General features: G+C 46.6%; 1 protein-coding gene across 3 annotated transcripts in view; it reads right to left on the bottom strand.

Moving 5' to 3' along the window:
* Positions 1–547: 547 nt before the first annotated feature.
* The window catches only part of LOC128344212 (sodium- and chloride-dependent creatine transporter 1-like), a 32,528-nt gene continuing 19,189 nt past the window's right edge, over positions 548–13,886 (bottom strand). For 2 of the 3 annotated variants that reach the window (XM_053293884.1, XM_053293886.1), the window contains exons 10-15: positions 13,723–13,835; positions 12,805–12,942; positions 11,319–11,421; positions 10,469–10,569; positions 6,470–6,640; positions 548–2,583 (exon numbers count right to left, since the gene is read on the bottom strand). In XM_053293884.1, coding sequence (XP_053149859.1) covers positions 2,440–2,583; positions 6,470–6,640; positions 10,469–10,569; positions 11,319–11,421; positions 12,805–12,942; positions 13,723–13,835 — 770 coding nt within the window. In that variant the 3' untranslated portion in view covers positions 548–2,439. The remainder of the gene's footprint in view (positions 2,584–6,469; positions 6,641–10,468; positions 10,570–11,318; positions 11,422–12,804; positions 12,943–13,722; positions 13,836–13,886) is intronic. The other variant, XM_053293887.1, reaches the window with a different exon arrangement.

Raw genomic sequence — 13,886 nt, 5'->3', positions numbered from 1 at the left:
CTGTAGATAGACCTTTCCTCCATGAAGTTATCCAAACCCCTCTTAAAGCCATCCAGGTTGTTGGCTGTCACCACATCTTGTGGCAGAGAATTCCACAAGTTGATTTATGCTTTGTGTGAAAAAGTACTTCCATTTGTTAGTCCTAAATTTCCTGGCAATTAATTTCATGGGATAACCCCTGATTCTAGTGTTATGTGAAAGGAATAATTTCTCTCTGTCCATCAAACATGTGTGTGTCTCTCTGTCCCAGAAAGTACAGTATGTTTCAAAGGGAATCCAAAGTTCAAAAGTTTGAGAAACACTGTCCTATGTTTTCTCTAGTAACCCAGTTCCTGCTTCCCTTTTTTTTTGTTTTGTTTTGCTATTGTGGTTATGGTATTGCACAATGCAGTATAGAAAAGTTACGCAGGTAGCTGCTTTATTCCTAATCAGACCACAGATGTAGATCATAGGGTGGCTGGCCCACCCAATAAACAGACACCAGTAAAACTGGCCTAGAACGCAAGGGAAGGCTCAGCATTCACAAAGAGACCATTGACACAACACATGATCTCTCCCATATTTATTGTCAGATGGTCAGATTTGTACCACATTGAGTATGTAACTGCAAAAAATAATAATAATAATAACGGCGCTGGGGAGGTGCAGAGGGTGGTGGGGATTACAGCCTGGTGTCGTGAAGGGAAAAGAGGGGCTTAGCCAACCCTATTTGGCACAAATACTCATATATTACAAATGCATATAATGGGAGGATGTAGCAGCATAATTGTGAGCATCAGTGTGCAGGACGAGAAAGGCTTAATGCACCTGGTCAAGTAGGGTTACCAACATTTGACAAGTGTAGTTTTTCTCACCAGAAATAATGAAGTTCTGGTGGCATACCTTAAAGACTAACAAAATGCATTTTAAGCTTTTGTGGCCACTTTTTAAAAAACCTTTAAAGAGATGTCACCAGATTCTGTTTTCTTTTCTGCAACAGACTAACACACACAACTAACCCCCACCTCTGGCATTTCTTGTCATGCTGGGCCGCATCTTAGTACTTGCATGCTGAGAAAGGCTACACCTGTTGATTAACCACCTGCCTTGCAGATGTGAAAGGTACAGAAGTGCTGCCAGAAAGAAAGATGCTGATTTTTAAAAGAAATCTGTATCTCCAGTGCATCTCCCTATGAGTTTTATTTTATTTGGGAAGGGAGATGGGGACAGCAGACAACCAGCTTGTTGAAGAAAGGAAAAGGAATCCCCCCCGACCATTCCTGTGATAGCCCTGCCCTCTCCCCATATGTTTGGTAGGACACACAAGAGGCCTAGTTGTTATCCTCTCTAGGAGGTCCCTTTTCTTTCTCCATGAGAGGGAAATTTGGGAGTTTCATCCTGAATTCAGGGATTACGTTGAGTTGGCGCACCCTTAATCATGGCTCCAAGGAAGCAACTGTCAAGGCCCGAAAATGGACAAGGATGGTAAAAGCCTTTCGCTAGGGTGGGGGAGCGGGGTGGGTGGGCAGCAGGGATGCATGGTACATTTAAAGTGGCGAGGACAAGAAAGGATGCTTAGGCCACAAAAGGCAATTGCTACATGGTCAGGATCATTGGTGCAACTCTCACTGAAACTGTTAATGAAGCATGATTTGGGGAGTGAGCTGAGGAATAAGGTGTGAGGAGAATAGGCCACAGAGTACTAGAAATAGGTTGTAGTTGGCATTTTCTGCCATTTTGGAAGTGGAACCTGAGGAGTGCAATGCCATTAGCCCACCTTAGCCAGCTAAAACTAGCTTGGGGATTGGGGGCAAAGGACTGCAGGTATAGCCAGAGAGCTCTTTCCCCTAAAGGCTGAGTTTCACACACAGGCCGGAGTTTGACGTGTGTCCTGGAGGAGGTGCAGGGTGATCAGCTGGAGCTTTTACAAGGTGGAAGCATTAAGTAGTCCCACAAAGCCTGGGGTAGAGCTATCCCAATTGCTCCTATTGCTGGAGATTTAGTTGCCAGCCTGTGTGGTATGAGGGAGCGAAGGCCCTTTCCTGAGGATTGAGTGATAATACTGACAGCAGCTGAATGAGGTGATTGATTGCCCCCTCATCAACGGAGGGGAGAGGCTTGGTCTTTGCTGGGTGGGGTGAGTTAGTGAGTAAGGATTTCTTTTCCACTGCTCCTTTTCACACCTCCATGTTACAATATAGTCTCCTGGTCTGACCTGGAGCTTTTCAATCCACTTGGGTAGTCAAGTGTGCCTCACTGAAGACGGCCTTCCTGAGGTGCGCAGGCTGCAAGAGCAAGCTACGGGTGGGGTGGGGCTTTCTCAATCTTTTTGCACGGTTTCCTGGCTCTGTGAGGGGCTAAGCCTTCAGTTGGCTTCCGCCCTTTCCCCCGCTCCCTCTGCCCTCCCCTCTGACTGATCTGGGTGTCTTGTGTTAGTGCTACAGGGAGGGTTCAAGGAGATTAGATCACAGTCTCAAAAAGCGTCGCCTTCTCCAGAGGGGCTGCAGCAACACTGTCTGGTGGCAGCAGCTTTGCCTCAGCTTCCGGGGTCATGTATTCCAGATGGTGGTGGCCCCACACAGGGGTGGTCAGCAATTGCCAGCGCTGGGGGAGAAATGAGGCAGTGTCATCAATGGTCAACTTGGACTTCAGTTGGTTTATGTTGTTTACCTATAAATTCATACCCCACTTAGCTAGCCCAGGCAGGCTCTTGAAGCAGCTTACATCAAATCAAATAACCCTTAATACCGTAAAAACAAAGTAACAAACTCTACAAACACTTTTAAGTGGCAGGCTGAGACCAAACAATTGGTGCCCTGAAACCACCCTTCACTACCCTCCCAGACCCCAAAGGTATTCCTAAACTAGAAGATATTTATAGCTTTTCTAAGAACCGTGAGACACCCAGCCAGGCAGGCCTCCCCAGGGAGAGATCTTCCAAGAAGGTGATCCACCACAGAAACCGGTCCTTCCACTCTCCCTGTTCCTCAACCAGATGCCAGAGACGCCTCACTGCCAGTAGGATAGGCACCATACTTAGCCCAAACTAGGAGCAGCTTGGCATATGCTATGGAAAAATAGATAGCGGAGGCTGTGCATATACGTACTTTTCATATAGAGGCTAGTGTAACATGTGTGAACTCACCTTCAGCCTCCCACTGTTGTTCTATAGCAGAGAATGCTACTGATATTGAGTGAAAGACAGGGCAAGCCCCAGATCCTCGGGTACTCTGAATACGATCCCTAATCTGCATCCCCCGCCCTCCTGCCCAGGGGTGTAGCCACCATTGTGTGAACGGGTTCAAAGAACCCGGGCCGCCAATTGTAGGGTCCACTGAAGCCCCCAGGGGGGCATGGCTCAGGCTCTGGAAGAGCCCTGAACAAACTCCTCACGCCCGGGCTACTAAGAGCCATGAGCCAGCGCTTGCCATCCTAGCAAGCATCTATTCCCCTTTACGTCATGTGCAAAAGGGGCGTGGCCTCAAGCTCCAGAGAGCCTGAGCAAGTGCTTCCCTGTCATTTCAGGCAGCACTTGCTGCCTGAAAGCATCTATTTTCCCTTTCTCTCCTTCTCTGGAGGAAGAAAAGGGGGAATATATGCTTTCTGGAGGGAGAGAAAGGGGAATATATGCTTTCAGGCAGCAAAAGGGCAGGGAGGGGATTTCTCTTGGGGCTCAGTCACGCCCCGTGTGTCTGCCGTCATGCGCACGGGATGTTGTCAGAGGGGCCGCCAGGCAGGGCCGGACCCAGACCACTACTCAGCTGGCTCTGCGCCTGCTCCTGCCCTCTAATCTGTGCTTGCACCTCTCTTCACTTTGATGCCTTGCAATACTGCAAGTTGGCTGGCTGGAAATGGAAAGGTATGTCATGGTTGCTTAGCAACTGCAGAACCCACTTTCAAATGCCATTTGGATGACTGGAGATCACATTCTCTGGATGCTAGGCAACTCCAGAAGGCTCTCTTCCCCAGATCCAGCAACAAAGCTGGCCAGGCAGCCCAGAGTTCATTGCAGTTATCATGGCTTTGCCTAACAGATGGCTGCACAGTGTCTACTACATGCTTAGCACCCCATTCAAATATCTCATTTGTGAAACAAGAGTCAGCCCTGCTCTCAGTCTTTGATGGAGGCATACTGGAAGCCTCAAATATGGCGTGCAGGATAGTTAAAACTTTTGTTCAAGTTCCAGACGTGATCTTATACCCCATATACTCACTGCTGCAAGCTTCTATTCTACTTTGTACTACATAGGAACATAGGAAGCTGCCATATACTGAGTCAGACCATAGGTCCATCTAGCTCAGTATTGTCTACACAGACTGGCAGCGGCTTCTCCAAGGTTGCAGGCAGGAATCTCTCTCAGCCCTAACTTGGAGAAGCCAAGAAGGGAACTTGAAATCTTCTGCTCTTCCCAGAGTGGCTCCATCCCCTGAGGGGAATATCTTACTGTGTTTGCACTTTTAGTCTCCTATTCATATGCAACCAGTGTGGATCATGCTTAGCTAAGGGGACAAGTCATGCTTGCTACCACAAGACCAGCTCTCCTCCTTATATCTTATCTTCTGTGCAAACGCCAAGCAGGGACCTTGCACAATTTGCACAGCAACACCTGCTGGCTTTGCATTCTGGGAAGAATCCATCCTTTCCCTCCAGTTGCTAGAAAAGCAGTAGTGGAAAAGGATGGATTCTTCTCGGAATGCAAGAGCTGGCCAGCAGGTGGAACTGTGAAGATCACACAAGGTCCCTGCTTGGCATGTGTACAGAGGATAAGATCTTGCAAGGAAGGAGCACAGAAGCTTGCAGCAATGTGGGAGTAAGATTGTGCTTGGAGCTTTCACAAAAGCTTAGAACATCTCACCATTGATTGCCATCAGGAAGCATCCTTAGTTCCATACAAAAAACTCCAAAGCTAGTGACTGACCACATCCTGGAAGGATGTAACAGGACAGGAGCATGGAGGGCAAAAGCACAGCTGAAGCTTCACATCAGCATGCCCCTCTAGCATTCTGGATCTCAAGGTGCTGTTATTAATTTTAAAAACTCTCACATGGTCTGAGACCCGGTACTTGAAGAAGCACTAATGCCCATTTGAAATTGTCCAGACAATGAAGTTAAGATCAACTTCACAAGTCCTACTTTCTGGCCTGCCACAGTCGCAGATTTGGTTTGCGATAACTAGAGGCAGGACCTTTTCTGTGGTGACACAACTGTGCAATGCCCTCCCTAGGGAGATTCACTGGCAATATTGAAGGAGGCCAACAAGATCCAGGAGACCTATTACTGAATGTTTTATAACAACTGTAGGTTTTAACTACTACTATATTCATTCATATATATATATATATATATATATATATATATATATATATATATATATGGTGTACCCATCACTAATCCCATGTGTGGCAGCTCTCGTGAGAGTTCGTGAGCACCTGTCAATTAGCGATGGGGGCGGGCGGAAAGAAACTGCTGGCCAGGAGAATGGCCAAGCAGGCAGGGAGAAGAAGCGGCGGCCAGGCTGGCCGGCAACTGTCCAGGGAGGAGAAACGGCAGCCAGAACAACTGGCTACCGGCCAGGGCAGAGAAGCAGCAGGCAGGCTGGCTGCCAAGGGAGAACGAACTGGGGCAGGGGAGAATGAAGTGGAGCTGAAAGGAGGGAGAGAACAAAATGAAGATGGGAGAAAGACAGGGAGAACTAGGGGCACAGATGCTCTGCACCAGGTCAGCTAGTTATTCTGATTCCTATTATTTGATGGATGTATTGTAGTACTGCTTAATATTTTTAATTGCGTTTGCTGCATTTTATTGTGACATTTTATTGTCACTTTTGTAAGCTGTCTTGCAAGGCCTTTGTGCTTAAAAGGAGATATATTATTTATCCCTTAATAAATAAATGGCATCATCCACAGAAGCCTAAGATAGATATTTTATTTATTTATTTCCATTTCTATATCAACCTTCATCAGTGGCCCAAGAGCAGTGCACACCATCTCAAATAATAAAATCCATTTGGAACATGAAATAAAAACCAGCAGCCTCAAAGCCACAAAACATCTTTTCAACCAAGCTTTCTCCGCTTTTAAAAATGTGTTGGTTTTAATTTTGTGATTGATTTTAAATTGTGGAATTGTTTTAACATTTTATATGTGTTTTAATTATTTTATGTTAACCGCCCAGGGACGAAAGTTTGGGCGGTATATAAATGTGATAAATAAATAAAAATAAAATAAATAAAATAGTACATAGCAAGACCATCACAATCCTTAACAAAAACCTGCATACATAGGCAGTCTTCAATTGCTTCTAGAATACAGGGAGGGCATGGATTGGATTTCCCCGGGTAGGAAATGCACAGTTCGTGGGCAGTCACAGAGAAGGCCTTATCATTTGTCAGGCTCAGTATGCTGGGAACTTTTGAGTATTGGGCGACTCTGACCTGATAGTCAGGACTGGACACGGAAAGTCAGGCCATGATGAGAGACCAGAACTCACCTGTTGCAGGGAGCCCTTGCTTCGCAGCAGCTTGTAAGTGAGGGTGCAGGGAATGCAGAGCATGGAGGCGAGGGCCAAGGCCCAGCCAATAGCCTCACCCCACCATGGGTAGATGTAGTTCTTGTTGTAAGTCAATGGCTGGTAATTTACCACATGGAACAGGAAGATGCCCTGGTTAGGGAGGGAGAGGCCAGAGACAGTTTAGCCTTGGGGGTAGAGTGGAGACAAAAACACCCAGTCCCAGATCTGTGGCCCCAAGGGATCAACTTTGTGTTCACTAAACGCTTTCTACAAAATCCATGCTTCATCTGGCTACCACTGAGAAGTGACTCTGTCTAAGGAGAATGATGAAGAATGGGAAGAACCCCATGGCTCTGTTCATGGAATAGGTTATGCCAGGGGTTCTCAAACTGCGGTCTCCAGATGTTGGACTACAACTCCCATCCTCCTCAGACACAGTGGCTGGGGAGGATGGGAGTTGTAGTCCAACAACATCTAGAGACTCACATTTGAGAACCCCTGAATTATGCAAAGCCAGGGGAAGACAGATGTTATATTAAAAGGGGGCTCTCACACACATGGGCTGGCATAGAGGGGGGTAAGGGGGCAGTTCTCGCCTTCCCTGGATTGTATAACACTGGATGCAGCCTGTTGCGTTTTGATTTCTATTTACTTATTTTGTATGTTGTGTATACTTCCCCTGCCCTGGAGAAATTCCTGCTAACACCCATGCTCACACAGCAGTCCCTTCAGCTGAAGCTTGACTTCCTCCCAGTCTGCAATCCAAATGACATACTGGCCATCAAATCCAACTGTGGTTCAGCGGTCAGTGTTGCCACCCCCCTTCAAAAGAGAAGGTGCCAGCATGCTAAAAAAAACTATATGTAAATGTTTGTTCATGTATCCATTCATGTACTGCCTTACTTTTAAAATAATTAAAAACAACAACAACAACAACAGCTGAACAAATCTGGAGGGAGGCAGTGACATGCGAGTGTCAGTCTAAGACCTGGAGACCCAGTTCAAACCCCCACACAATAATTAAACTCATTGGGTGATCTTGGGCCAGTCTTGAGCCCTGTACGCCTAACCTACATTGACTGAGTTACTGTAAGGATAACATGGAGGATTTTTAATCCTGCCTTGGAAGGAGGGCAGGATAAAAATGTAATGAATAACTAAATAGGCACCAGCTAATCAGCACTGTCCATAACTGGTATATGTTGCAAACTTGCAGGGTCTCCCCAGCTCTGCCCCTCCCAGAGCTTGAACCTGGAGAGGAATCCATAATTTTAATTAAACTGAGGTGAAGCTGCTTCTATACTAGCCCCATTGCTTTATACATGTTACAGCTGTCTTCTTCACCTGTAGAACAGCACAATAATATTACTTAAGCTGTACAATTATCCTATTATACAATTTACATTTTAAATTTATTTTCAGAGTTTGGAATTTTATGTTCACTTGTCTTGATCATAGGGACTGGAGAAGGAGAGATCTCTGTCTGATGTCCAGCAAGGTGAAATAATTATTAAGTTCTTACGATTCTTAGGATTGAGATGCATTAACAAATAGGGTAGCAAGAATGTTCTGTGTCCACACAAACACATTACCTGTGGGTGTTGGTCAGCACATGTTCACAGAAAGTATGTGTGCACACATACTTTTGTGATGCACTCCTACCTCTGGAGTAGCATACCTACATGTAGAAAATGATACATATGGTTTGAGACCTAACCACTATCTCTTGGCAAACCTGCATGGGGGCAAAAGAACCTGCTAAAATGTCACACAGGAAAGCACATGCTGTTCTGAGAACTGTGGGGAAGGGCCCTGTTCTTTTTTATGAGGGGAAGGCACATTCTTTTTGATGTAGATGATCCCAAGCTCAGTCCCTAGTATCTCCATATCTCCATGCCCAGTAATCCTGTAGTGATCTGATTCTGTCACACTGTAGCATGACCTAGAAACAGAAGCCAGGATGAGGCTTGGTTTTCAGTTGCCAGTGCCTGCTGTTAAAGGATCTCAGGTAGCAGGCTCAATTTCTACAAAGAGAAACAAAGCTTGCCCTGTGACTGAGGTGGCACAAAAAGGAGAAGAAGCTGCCCATTTCTCACAAATCCCTTCTGTTGCATAAAGTCATCTAGTGACGCATACTTTAAAGGGGTGGTTCTTTTATTTAAGAACATAGTAGCTTCATAGAACATACAGGCTGGTCCTGCAAAGAGCAGTCCTTGAAGCAGCAACAGGGCCTAAAGGACTGCTCCTGGGCAAACCCCACTGAGCTGAATGGGAGGTTTGCATGGGAGCAAAGAGAGGCCTTTTGCTCAGTAATAGATCATAGTGTCTCTTGTTTCTTCAAGCACTGGCACAACGCCCCATTTCCACATTCCTTGTGTCTTTGCACCAGAAGAGTTTATTTCTGAGATGCTTCTAATATTACTTTTTCCAACTCATGTGCAAGGCCCTGGGACCTTCACTGCTATTTGCATATCTTGCTACTTATAACATCTTGCCTTCCCTCCATGGAGTTCAGGGCATTATCCCCAGAGCAACTCTGCAAAATAGGTTAGGCTGGGAGAGGGAGAGAAAGAGACAGCTGGCAACAGAGTAAGGATATGAAGCCAACTCTCCCTGTCAAAGTCCAATGCTCCATCCACCAGATCAGATTGGCTCTTATACCTGATTGTTTCAATAATACTTTCTGGATGCTTTTCTACATGTATTTTTAAGACAAAAGTAGAGAAATGCAATGTTTTAAACTGTTTCAGTGACTTCCTGATCACGTAGGCATGATCTACTCAGCAAAAATGAGGCTCCTTCAAAGCTATTCCGAAGCCTCAGCTGATGTAGAATGTTCAGCTGATGTAGAATGTTCAGCCAGGCTGATTTTGGTAGCCTCTTGTGTGGAATGTTGTTTCTCCATATTTGTTTCTCATTCCAATTGAAGGTGCTGGTTATTATCTTTAAAGCCCTAAAGCCCTTAAGGCAGGGGTTCTCAAACTGGGATCCCCAGATGTTGTTGGACTACAGCTCCTATCATCCCCACCCACTGAGGATGGCCTTCAGTCACAACATTTGGGGATCCAAATCTTAGAACCCTTGCCTTAAGAACCACCACTACAACTTCCACTGCCCACCTAACTACAATCTTTGGCTCTGTTCAGCATGCCAGTGCCATCAGAAGTTTGCTTGGCAGGCTTGCAAGACAGGGACGTCTCTGTAGCAGCATCCAGACATAGGAATGCCCTCCTGCGGGAGGTCCGAGTTACTCGGTCTCTTTTGATCTTTCAGCAGATACTCACAGATACTTAAGAAAAAGTGTGACGTAGAAGTGTGCTTCACACTATGGGTGTGCACAAATCAATTTTTGCAATCTGATTGGAGGTCAAGTTGAATCACAAAAACTTGAATTGATTTGTCAAAAACAACTAACTTGCCTGGCTGCCTTGATTAATCAACCTCCATCCATTTGAACTGATTTGAGTGATTCAGCCGCCATTTTGAGGCCAATTTCCCAGGGAAAACAGGCCTCAAAATGGTGTTTGAATCACCCAAATCAATTTGGGTCCAATTGGGGGTGATTCTCCTTGACCCTGAATCAGGCTCTCTATCTTGCAAGCAATTTGATCTTGAATTTGCGAATTACCCCGATTCAACCCGAATCTATACGCACAGCCCTACTTCACACAAGATTTGGGAAGGTCTTGTACCACAGGCTGCCATCTGGCATCCCTCACATTTGAATATGGTATATGAATGTGGCAGGGAGAGAGCAAAAATGACTGTTTCTTTGCATATGCTGTATTGTTAAAAATGTATGCAAATTTTAAATTGCCACTGGCTGGGGATGAGGTAGGCTTAAAAACAGCACAGGTCCAATCTGATACAGTAGCTAGTTTAAAACTGAGCACTGGTTAACCTGTGTGTGAAATCTAGTTTGAATTCGCCCATCTTCAGGAAGGAGCCCTTCTAATCTCACCCACCAGTCTGACTCACCACACACACTGCTGGAGTAATGACTGCCCAGCACCATTTCATATAGGGCAGAGGACGGTAGCCAATCATGTGGGCGATGTCATCCATGAAGCGGTCAGCTCCTGCAGGGAAAAGCAAATCAGAACCTGATCTTAAGCCAGGTGGTCCCTACCCTACAAGCCTGAAAAGGATGCATGAAAGCAAGGGCCATACATGCTGCGAGGGACTGTAGCTCAGTGGCAGGACATCTGCTTTGCATACAGAAGGTATCAGGTTCAATCCCTGGTGGCATCTCCATGTAGGGTTGGGAAGGACCCCTGTCTGAAACCCTGGAGAACTGCTGCCAGTCAGTGGACAGTACAGAACTAGATGGAGCCAGCGTGGTGTAGTGGTTAGAGTGCTGGACTAGGACCGGGGAGACCCGAGTTCAAATCCCCATTCAGCCATGAGACTTGCTGGGTGACTCTGGGCCAGTCACTCCTCTCTCAGCCTAACCTACTTCACAGGGTTGTTGTGAGGATAAAAATAAGAATGGATACCAATCTGAGCTCCTCTGAGGAAGTGTGGGATATAAAATGTAAATAAATAAAAAATAAAAACTATATTCTGCGACGATATCTATAATAACCAACAGTATTGATGATAAAATTCAGCCATCCCAGGTCCTTGGGAAGGACTCAATGTCTGGATTGACAAACCAGTCAATAACACCTGTCTGACTGTGTAAACAATAAATAATAATAAATAATAATAATAGAAGGCCGTTTCATATATTAATTGGCCAGACTCAGGGAGGAGACTACGTAGGGAGTGGGGGTCGCAATCTCACTTTCCCTTAATTTTCTTGTCCTGAGTATCCCTTGCTTCTTACCGTAGACCCATGCAATCACCACACACTCCCAGAAAGCCTGCCACAAAAGAGTGATTCCACTAGCTGAGTAGTTGTCAAAGAGTTGGAAGACGTACATGCCACCCTAGGGTCACAGGAAAAGAATCCGTTAACGTGCCTTACTGTGGTATCTAGAGAAATGCCAGCCATGGTGACAGCTGGGCTAGACAGATGGGGTCTACAAGAACTTGTGTGCATGTGTTTTGTGCATGCTGTGCATCACACAGACACATTCCACATGCTCACCTGCAGGATCCCTGTTTTTCCCTCCTTGCAGGAATGTCCCCAAGTATAGCAGTTTACTTTGGCCATGCGAAGGAATGACAACCATTTGCTGAGGCTTCTTGGCCATAGTGATACCTGCTATTGACAATCAAGCCTGCACAGCTGCATCCTGGGTTCTGTTTCTAGGTCACATGTGACGGAGTGTTATGTAGAGTGTGAGTGTTACGGACTGGCTTTCATGCCTATAGCTGGAAAAATCTATGTGTATATATATGACAATTACCCTTTGCCACTGAATCTCTAGCTAGTTGGGATGGGACTTGTCAAGGCAGTGATCTCCACTATTTTTCAAGTTGGGGCCACTTTGGCAAAAAACAACAACCCCCAAACACCTCAGTATGAGAGGTATTTCTTACCGTGCTTTTCACAGTGCTGGGAGGGCCCTTTAAGAGAGATGGAGCTCTCTCTTCAGAGCTCTGTGGGGAAAGGCTACACTTCCCAGCATTCCATGCACTCCTTTCAGGGCGCTACAAGAGCTCAGAAGGGCTCCATTTCTCTTAAAGGAGCCCCACCAGTGCTGGGCAAACTACAGCACTGCACAGTGGCAATGGTCACCTCTGCATGGTGCCAGAGGGACTGTACAAAGTATTCCACATGAGCTGATTCAGCTCAGCTGAAACTTCAGGTAGGCCCAATGGCCAGTTAGTCAGAAAGCCACACTTAAGCGTTGATGGGGGCTGCCACTGGTCCCATGAAGAATACTGTGCTAAGAAATCTAAGTAAGCCTAAATCTGATGCACAGATGTTGTTGTTTTTTAATCCTAAGGATTGTGATAGGACTCACGGAAGGAGCCAATCTCTGTTGCGACCTTACATGTACGGAACCGCCTTCCCCTTGGAGGTTTGCTAGAGTCTTAGCCTGAGCATATCTCACATGCAGCATTAAAGCTTTTCAGTCTGAGCAGGTGAAAGCAAGCAAGCGTGTGCGCATGTGTGGGGAGACATGTTTTAACTGGCTACATTTTGTGTTAATCTTAACAAGCGACATGAATTACATCCAAGGGACTACAGGAAGCCAGCCCCCGACCGGGAGCACTGGTGTAACATGTCCCTTCCTGGCGGTCTGCCCCACCCAGGAGATGAGCTGTTGCATTCTGCATTGGCGAAACCCTCCAAAGGCAGACCCATGAGGTGTTCGCTTTGCGCCGCCACCACCACCACCCTGCCCTCCCGTCAGCCTCACCTGAGTCACCATGGAGAGGTCGATGATACAGCAGACGAGGCAGCAGATGGCAGCAGTGACCTCTCTGCGTGGGGAGCCTGCTGCTGGCTGTGGGAACAGGTCCAGGATCCCGGTGATGAAACCCTCCACTCCCACAAACTGACAAGAAGGAAGAAGATGGAAGGAAGAGAGAGAAGGGAGAATTCAGATGTTGGGCTCCCGTGTCTGAAATGAGAGTGGCGTGGCAATGCTCACGCCTGCTGGCCTGGCGACTCCGACCCTTGACCTGGGCACTGTGACCCAAGCAAGACAGCCCTAAAGCTGAGGTGTCTCAGGGTTGGCAGTGCTTATTGAGAGCCTCCTGTTCATGCTCAGCTGCTTTTTTTATTTCATGTGTGCAGCCCCCATGTTGGAGCCAGGCAGGGATGGAAAGTGGGCAGCCAGAAGCACAGTGGCTGTATAAACAATCTCTTCTTAGTGAGAAGAAAATGGCACTCTGCACATGCTCAGCAGCACATTCAGCCCCAGCAAATGCATCACATCTCTTTCAGGTGGATCTTGGTGAGACTCCAATTATACACTCTGGTTCCCCTTTACTTGCCCTATTGACATAAAATCCCCCTCCAATTCCCACCATGCCATTCTCATCTGGTTGCCTCTGTCCTTGATTGGATTGGATGGCATGCTCTCAATCCCTAGGGTTGTTGTTTTTTTGCCAGCCCCTGCCCTTATGCACTTAACAGCATCTTTATCTGCTCCTGTGAGCTGGCAATAATGCATCTTTATGCCATGAAAAAGCTTCACAGGCCAATTTCTGCAGGTCATGTTGCTGTTAAAAAGCACAGGAGCAGACCAGGATGTTTATTTCTGGTCAGCTGGCAATCCTGGCCTTGCGCCGTTGGTATTACCCACCCTGTCCTATCCCTCATGAGTGGCTACCTGGCTGTCCAGCCCCAGGACAAGAAGCATGAAGAAAAAGAGTGTCGCCCAGAGTGGGGAGAGTGGCATCAGTGTCACAGCTTTGGGGTAGGCAATGAAGGCCAGACCTGGACCTGTAAAAGAACAAGGTGACTTAAGAGGGGAGATACTTGCATTAGGACCAA

Source organism: Hemicordylus capensis, chromosome 2 (assembly GCF_027244095.1).
Source record: "Hemicordylus capensis ecotype Gifberg chromosome 2, rHemCap1.1.pri, whole genome shotgun sequence".
NCBI lineage: Eukaryota > Metazoa > Chordata > Lepidosauria > Squamata > Cordylidae > Hemicordylus > Hemicordylus capensis.
This window is presented reverse-complemented; position numbering and strand designations above follow the sequence as displayed.